Source organism: Aedes albopictus, chromosome 1 (assembly GCF_035046485.1).
Source record: "Aedes albopictus strain Foshan chromosome 1, AalbF5, whole genome shotgun sequence".
NCBI classification, from domain to species: Eukaryota; Metazoa; Arthropoda; class Insecta; order Diptera; family Culicidae; genus Aedes; species Aedes albopictus.
In genome coordinates this window covers 318,360,721-318,369,805 of record NC_085136.1, presented here as the reverse complement: position 1 = coordinate 318,369,805, position 9,085 = coordinate 318,360,721, and the positions used below count along the sequence as shown (strand labels likewise).

The following is a 9,085-nucleotide window of genomic DNA, read 5'->3' as shown; positions in this document are numbered from 1 at the left end:
ACCACATCTGATTAGACCGTTACATTCTGATATGTATCACATTAAACAACTCATTCGAATTACTACTCGCATCAGAGAACACCTCCGCCCGTCCGGATTGGCGCATTCCTGCAGCAGTACAGAAAGAATTCAATTACTATCACTTATCGATGTCTTCCGGGTAATCGACTCCGGATCGAGAATGCTTACCTATATTTTCCACCCCTTTTGGCGCAAGGCTACTGCGTACCTAGGTAGCAACAGAAATGTACTTCTGCCTGCCTCCCTGCCTGCCTGCTAGGTGCAGGCTAGAACTAGCAGTAGCAGGTGATGTTATAAATCTTTTTGCACTCACGAAACGGCAACAGCTACCGCATGGACAACTCCGGAAGATGAAAGAACTACTGATTCCGGGAGGTGGGGCATTCCCAGTGTGGATACATACCCACACTGGATTGAGGAACAATTGGGTGTGAGTGTCTTCAAAGAATCTGGGTACTAGGAGAATGTGGAAGCTAGGAAATTCTCACTGTTTAGGTTAGCTTTGTTTGGAAAAATCAAAGCTTCACAGGGAAATTCAGAGGAAGAAAGAAACAGTTATTTATAGGAAGAAAGGACACCAGTATGCATGTTTCTTATTTATCGTATATTGATTACACATGCAAAGCTGGACAATTGTCTGGTTTACCGATAGTGTGTTTTTAAATTCTAGTAAATGTAGTTTCAACAGATTCTAGTAAATATTGTAAATGTAGGAAAACTGTAAAACGTTTCAAAATGAAAAAAAAAAAAAGTTATCACTACCAGTGAATGTAAGAAAAAAAAAAACATTTTCACGCCTTCAGCTTCCAATAACGCAATTGTTTCACCACGAGAACTACTCAACTGCAGAAATGTAACACTACGTGACTATTTATTTCACGAGATTTCGAAAAAAAAGTGTTATCCCTCGCCTCACTCAATCACCACCCAATGGACCTTGCTGAATTGGAGCAAAAAAATTCCCCGCCGAGTCCACACCATGGATACACATAATTTTTTGGTTCACTTGAGTCATTTTCGCTGCGTAGTGTTTTTTTTTGCCGTATAACTCTCCGTTCACGTTGTGTGTCTCTATTGTTGTAGAGATTTTGTTGTGTTGTGATGTTGCTTTTCAACACTGACGGTTTTATGTGGCGACGGTAGTGGCCGGCCATCCAACGGGCATATCATCGGGATAACACCGTCACCGCAACGTCGAAGCAACGTCAGCAGCAGTGGGAGGAAAATTTTCATTGAAAATTATTTCAATAATCTGATGTGAATGGGTGGAGGAATCGTTGCACCAGAAGTGGCAAAAATACGAGAGAACTATCGATTGGTGGCTTTTCATCTTTTATGTTCTACCTATATGATGTTAACCATTGTCATTGTTTTTGAAGTCTGAAATATTGGACTGTTAGATACGTCTTTATTACTTACATGATACATAAGCGATGGGGTTCAACTCGTAGCGGTGAGTCTACGCCGAATAAAACACTGGTCTCAGTCATAGGGCAATCGCTTGCCAGTCGTCTTGAACGTTGAAAGTCCTGGTCCTTTTCAGCTGTAAAAATCCAACGTGTGCGCGGCCTACCACGAAGCCGACGCGACGGCCAATTTCTACTTCTCTGCTGAATAAGGTTTAGCTTGTCGTTCTTCCGGTATACGAACTACGTGCCAAGCCCACCGCTGCCTGGCGTGTTTTATTTGCTGCTTCACTATATTCTTGGCTTTATATACTTGGTGTAATTCGTAGTTCAAGCAACGCCGCAAGATGCCGTCCTCCAGTTTACCACGTAGTATTGCACGGCCCGTCTCAGACATTATCGACGTCAGGACCTATCGTGGCGCTAATATCGACTCTGATTACTACCAGGTGATGGTTAAACTACGCCCAAAACTCTCCGTTATTAATAATGTACATTACCGGCGGCCGCCTCGGTACGATGTAGGTAGAGTGATTGAAGCAACCGGATGTCGCCACCGCATACGCGCAGAATCTCGAGGCAGCGTTGCCGGACGAGGGTGTGCTCGATGTGGCCCCTCTAGAGAACTGCTGGAGTACAGTCAAATCAGCCATCAACAACGCACCCGAGAGCACCATCGGGTACGTAGAACGGAGTCGACGAAACGATTGGTTCGACAAGGAGTGCAGAGCGGTTCTGGAGGAGAAGGATGCAGCGCGGGCGGTATTGCTGCAGCATGAAACCCGACAGAATGTGGAACGATACAGACAAATGCGGAAGCAGCAGACCCGTCTCTTCCGGGAGAAAAAGCGCCGCCTGGAAGAAGTGGTTTTCGAGGAAGTGGAACTGCTGTGCCGTTCACAAGAAACACGTAAGTTCTACCAGAAGCTCAGCAAAGGCTTCGTGTCGTAAGCCGAAATCTGCAAGGATAAGGACGATAACCTCTGAAGCTGAAAGCAGCACTTCGACGAGCACCTGAATGGCGAAGAGAATGTACACGGGGGATCAAGGCAGCGGAGAACATGACTATGTTGGTGCAGCAGTGGACGAACCAACTCACTCCCACGCTGAGGGAAGTTGAGGATGCCATTCAGCAGCTCAAAAAAAAAAACAGCGGCTGGTAAGGACGATATCGCAGCATAACTCATCAAGATCGGCTCGGAAAAGTTTGCCAATTGTCCGCACCGGTTAGAAGTCAAGATCTGGGAAACCAAACAGCAACCGGAGGAGTGTAAGGAAGGGATAATCTGTCCCATTCACAAGAAAGGCAACAAGTTAATGTGTGAGAACTTTCGAGTGATCATCATTTTGAATGTAACCTGCAAAATGCTATAACAGATTATCTTCTGTCGTCTTTCACCTAAAGCAAATAAGTTCGTGGGAAGTTACCAAGCCGGATTCATCGACGGCCGGTCGATAACGGACCAGATCTTCACCTTACGGAAAATTCTCCAGAAATGCCGTGAATACCAGGTCCCAACGCACTACCTGTTGATCGACTTCAAGGCGGCATACGTCAGTATCGACCGCACAGAGCTATGGAAAATCATGGACGAGAACAGCTTTCCCGGGAAGCTTACCAGACTGATAAGAGCAACGATGGACGGTGTGCAGATGCAGAACAGTGTATGGATTTTGGGTGAACTATCCAGTTCATTCGAATCTCGAGGGGGGCTACGACAAGGTGATGGACTTTCCTGTCTACTATTCAACATCGCCCTGGAAGGTGTTATGCGACGAGCTGGGCTCAACAGCCGGGTACAATCTTCACGGAATCCGGCCAACTTTTCTGTTTTGCGGATGACATGGATATTATTGCTAGAACATTTGGAACGGTGGTAGAACTGTACACCCGCCAGAAATATAAAACAGCAAAGGTCGCATTGTTGGTGGTGAATGCTGCTAAGACAAAGTTCATTCTGGTAGATAGGATTGAGCGAGATAAGACAAGCCTTGGCAGCATTGTTACGATAGAGGGGGGTATTTTCGAAGTGGTAGAAGAATTCGTCTGCTTCGGTTCCTTGCTAACGGCTGACAATAACGTGAGCCGTGAATTACGAAGGCGCATCATCAGTGGAAGTCGTGCCTACTACTGGCTCCAGAAGAAGCTGCGGTCAATAAAGATTTACCTACGCACCAAATGCACCATGTACCAAACCCTTATAAGACCGGTGGTCCTCTACGGACACGAGCCATGGACCATGCTCGAGGAGGATCTACAAGCACTCGGAGTTTTCGAGCGACGCTTGCTAAGGACGATCTTCGGTGATGTGCAGGAGTACGGTGTGAGGCGGCGAAGGATGAACCTCGAGCTCGCGACAAGTTTTCAGCCAACTCTTGAGAAGTAAACTTTTAAAGCTTACCAAAAGTTTCAGAATTTTCGAAAGGAATACCTGGACGAGTCTCAGTTAGCCTAGTGGTTAAGGAGACGGTGGGTTCGATTTCCGTTCCGGTCGGGAAAATTTTCTCGACTCCCTGGGCACAGTGTATCATTGTGCTTGCCACACAATGTGCAAATTCATGCAATGGCAGGCAAAGAAAGCCCTTCAATAAATAACTGTGGAAGTGCTATAAGAATAAGAGGCAGGCCAAGTTCCAATGCGAACGTCGAGCCATAGAGAAGAAGAAGAAGAACCTGGACGAGTTTCTTGAAGAATCCCTTTCTACAGGCAAAATCAGAAAAGTTAGTTGTATGTACAATTTCTGAGAGATTCTTGGGCAGATCAAACGGTGAGCTTCCTGATGAAGAAAATGTTGAATGCACTGGTTATTAGCAAACAACTTAATATTTGTTATGGTAAAATCCCTAAAAATATTAGGCAATGAAATATACTAAGTAGGTACTGTCACAGACAAACAGACGTAACTCTTAGAGGAAATTAATTAAAAGTTTTTGCCCGGTGTCTTTTATGAGCCCGCTGCCACCTGTTGGTAGAACCGCGCGAGACACTGTCGGCCATGATGAATTTCGATTTGACGTTTATCTAACACGCACAAGCCGTTCTGAAGAGTGTTACGTCTGTTTTATCTGTGGTACTATGGTAGATTTTTTTTTGGATAAGTTTAATGAAAAGTCGGTTTCAAAAATGTTGGATTCAGCAAGAAATTCCTTCGAAATGCCGATAGAAACGGAACATAAATTTCATTAAATGTGGCAAATATTTTCAGGTAAAATTTATCAGAAATATCTAATTGACATAATTTTGTTGAAAACCACGGAGTTCATCAAAATCAATCATTTTGTAGATTTTTCCACAACATGTTTGAGCACGTTTGTCAAAACTTTTCGGAAAATATCAGGTTCAAATACCTTAAATTGCATTTCCTACATTATGAACAGATGGGTGTCCCGAAACAAGCACTCCTTATTTAGAAACGCTACTCCAAACATTTCAGATGTGTATTTAGCAGGGCAAAGTACCTTATTCATGCTCACCTTGGGATCTCGTTAGAATTGGCGACAAACATATCTAAAGGTTCAATCTGCAAAAGAGAGGCTCTCTTTGTTTCGATTCTTTTCAAATTATCACGATGTCACAGTGGACATTTTGACGATTTGTGATGTGTAGATCGGAAAAGGATTGTTTAATCTACCTTCCGACGCAAGAAGTAAATGAAAATTTATAAATGCAAGCACGCTATAATCGAAAGAGAGGAAACTTAGAGAGAGCCTCACATCTGCACTTAGGACCTATAGAAATTTTTGGCCTGAATTGGACTTCAATATTTTATTAAAATTGAATTTGAATGGATACCTGGAGAACAGGACAGAACTAAAAAACCAAGAGAAGAACGACAGTGGCAATTAGAGGCATATGAGACTGATTGTCAGGCCCGGATTAAGGATTGTGGGGGCCCGGGGCCCGAGGGGATGTGGAGGCCCCTCGGAGAGATGACCAAAAATGTTTTTCCTTATTTTCAGTACAGTACTTCCCAAGTAACATTTTAAGTTTTGTTCGGCTCTACAAGAGATCTTCATAACCAATTTCATAAAACTTGCAATAAAACTGATTTATACATCAAAACCTCTTGATAACCTCTTTAAGAGCATCTTCCGGCTAAGTGGACCACTCTCGGAGAGGTTTTCCAAACCGCATTAAGAGTAGCAATAAAACCGTTTTAAAACCTCTCGATTGTTGTTGTTTTTTTTTCTCAACAAAAACTATGACAGCTCAAAATGCAGAGAAGCTTCTTCGATGGCACGCAAAGTTCAGGACGATACATCATTCGTAAGTAGAAGCGGTCATTTCAAAGTAATATTTTAGTTGTTATTGTGTTGGTAGGCTTATGCGCATTTAATTTTACCGTGAATATTGGGGTTGCAGAATCATAAAATTAATGCGCTTCAAAAATAGTGAATATTATCATCTTGGAATGAAGTGAATCAATTTGTTTATTTAGTAAAACTATCTCGAATCACAAGAAAACTCAGCAAAGAGAGTTTATTTATGTGAGCATGTTATGCTAATGGTGGCAAACTATCAATTCATTGCTAATATGAGCAAAATTAACTATTTTTCATTCACGTTAGCTAATTCTTCAATATGGCGACAACCATAATCAGCGAAAATAAAACGAAAGCAAGTTTACTTTTATGATGACCACAATAAACCTAGAAATGTCGTAGTTCTGCTTTTCCACCAACAGATGTCGATACTAATCGAACGGATCGCCATCTGTTGAGAGTTTTAACAGTTTTATTGTGGTAATAATGATTGCCAAAAGGTTTACAAATCGGAAAGTTTTGTTTACTCTTAAAATCTGTTTTTATGAATATCTTCAAGTATACTATAAAACATTTTATCAATGGTTTTCGTAAAAGCAGTCATAAAACTGCGAGTTTTAATTATTGCTGTAATTAAACCCTAATAAAAATCAAACAAAGCCAATCAGCAATGAAATTGTTACTTGGGTTGAGTAATATGAAAAATAAAGCTAGTGTTAGCAACAAAAAAAGGTTTTTGTGGAGGCCCGGGGCCCGGGCCCCCCCGGCCCCCCCTTAGATCCGGCCCTGCTGATTGTGTAATGGTGACTGATGAACAATACTCTCCTGAAAGCCTGAAAGATGGAAAAGAAGTTACACTCCTGAAAGCAAAGCTCTATCGCTGAAATAGTCTAGGTGCTGCTCCTAAACTACGTAGGCTTCTTTTTTGGCAATCTTAAAACCCCTACCCCCCCTCGTAGGCATACAAAACTTTCGAAATTTGCATGGAACGTAGACTTTGACCGGAAACTACATCCCCGCTCCCCATGAATCTACGTCCTTTATGGACAGGCCCCTACAGTGGTTACGTACGAAAGGCTGAATCACGAAAGGCTGAAATAATAAAAGGCTGGAAACATAATTAAAAAGCGACCGGTCGATCTGAAGTTTAACCACAGGAAGTTGTTAGAGATTATTGACGTGTTTTTTTTTTTTAATTTTATCTACTATTTTGAGATTGGCTTTCTCTGTCACTAAGTCAAGACAAGTATTTTATGCTGTTCCGACGCTTCGGCCTTTTTGTTGTGGCCTTCTTCAGGTTTTGTATTGTCTCCCAGTGTTGCAAAAATTCATCTCACTCATTTGAACACTAATCAACAAATCTTTTCCAGTCATTTTTCCTTCTAGTCATGCTTAAAACGATTTTATTCAATCAGAGACCCTATCGAAGCTGATGGGATGCTTACCGTTAGTGTCATTCACTGGCTGGTTGGAATGATCGCAGCTGAACTCATCAGATAGCCGGCTCCAGAGGTACATACGTTTTTCTCCATTCTGGTTATTTGTAAGGATTTCTAATGGCATTTCGTTAAAAACTGATTTTTTTTAAGAATTCGTTTAAGAAATCTTTTAATGACTCGTCCCTGAATTATTCCAAGATCTCATGGTAGTATAGTTCCACTTTAATTTCACTTTTATATTTTTTTTGAAATATAAGGATCATTCAAGTGTTTCATTGAAAAGTTTCACTATAAGTTGTATCCAATATTTCATCAAACCTTCTCATTAGCCGGCATATATTCCATCCTCCATATGTTATCTAGCTATTGGAATGCTCACCTCCAAAGGCATCTGTCTACCCAGTGACAACGACTGACCCGTTGTCGGCCCTCAATCAACCAGCTTCGCGCTGAGGTCCCGATAACGCGTGCTATTCCTTCCAGTTCTCACGGTCGCCATCCATTGCTAACGGTACCTACCCATACACGGAACCAGAAATCAACCCAAATATAGGTTCTTTTCACTCATATCGGCTCTTCCGTGCGGGAACCCAAATTTGGCTATACCGCATTAAAGCTCTGAGTGGGTAGTTTCCGTTTGATGCCGGCAGAAAATTGCACCCCATCGCAAAGTTCTTTCTACCTAGCGTTAACTTTCGAAGTACCCTAGTGGGTTGAAATAAACCCACTTTTGGGTAAACGGCAAAAAACCCAAATTTGGACATTTTCGGCTAGGTAGCTGCTTCTCGCTTTGTTTTTGACAACATTGTGAGCGGGAGAGCGAGGAAACAACCCACTGCTGGGTAAAAAGTTCAAGCGGTATACGGTATTTTTGCGTTCTTTTAACGTATTTTTTAGGTAATCTGTTTTTTCCGTGTAGGAAGAGTAAATGTCCAGCCGAAACGGATCGAGTCGTGAATCTACGCAGTCTGGAGTGCATAGTGTTATGCCTCAACCGTGTCAGATTTTGATTTGCAAATTTATTCATTTGCATGTGCGGGGCATCAATTGCATCTGGATGGCTTTAGAAGGCCCCAATTCCAGCTCCAGTGCAGTCCTAAGGTTGGAGCTATCACGATTTCTAGTATGATCGTTGGTGATTGTTTCACGATGCACCGGCGGCGTTGGCATTTTCAACATATTGTTGTCGATTGATGACGGCACTAGCCATTTGTGGCTATTTTAGGATGACAGACGTACGAGAGGAGCAAATGTTTAAATTTTTGAAGCGGGATGCTTAAAGCTGAATAACCTTTGATTGATGTTGTAACTATTCGATATGGTAGCATTGAAAACACGAACAATTTCGTTGAACGAGCAAGTTTTACTGTTTGTATTCAACTGCATCAAAACATAAAGCTAAACTTTCTAATTCCTTGTTGAATTTGGACAATGATCGAACTTTTGTTGTTTAGTTCAATAACTCCCCAAGCATACCATTCAGATTTAATCCCATTAAAGCCCTGCCTACACTATCGAATGTTCACATCTCACGTGCCACACCGGAAAACCGGCGGCCCCGTCAGGACAAGAGTATTAAAAAGCAATTTTCCAAATGCACAGTAACCGCACTGACCGCTCAATATTTTCCAGTTGGACATGTAAAATGCTCCTGTCTAATGCCAAACGTGGCGCGGTTAATGGTTGCAATTGGATTCACTTTAGGGTTTTTTTTGTTATTGTTGTGAATGTTCATTACTGAACCAATTTGATTAGAAAATTACATTTCAGTTGCAGTGGGTCCGAAATCATTGCGGAAAAAAAAATGTTGGTCTGTGTTTGACCTGTTCTTAATTAAATACAAAATAGGCAAACTGAGAAATTATCGAATCTTATTCATTCTTCGTTCAGATAACATCGATTGGAAATCGAGAAATTGAATCTCTATTGGGCGAGCATGAAATCTATTTGAGAAA

At 41.9% G+C, this 9,085-nt stretch overlaps 1 protein-coding gene across 1 annotated transcript in view; it reads right to left on the bottom strand.

The window, feature by feature from the left end:
* Positions 1 to 330: 330 nt before the first annotated feature.
* LOC134292186 (uncharacterized) overlaps positions 331 to 9,085 on the bottom strand; it is an 11,609-nt gene continuing 2,854 nt past the window's right edge. The window contains exon 3 of the mRNA XM_062861096.1: positions 331 to 429. Within this exon, the coding sequence (XP_062717080.1) occupies positions 331 to 429 (99 nt within the window). The remainder of the gene's footprint in view (positions 430 to 9,085) is intronic.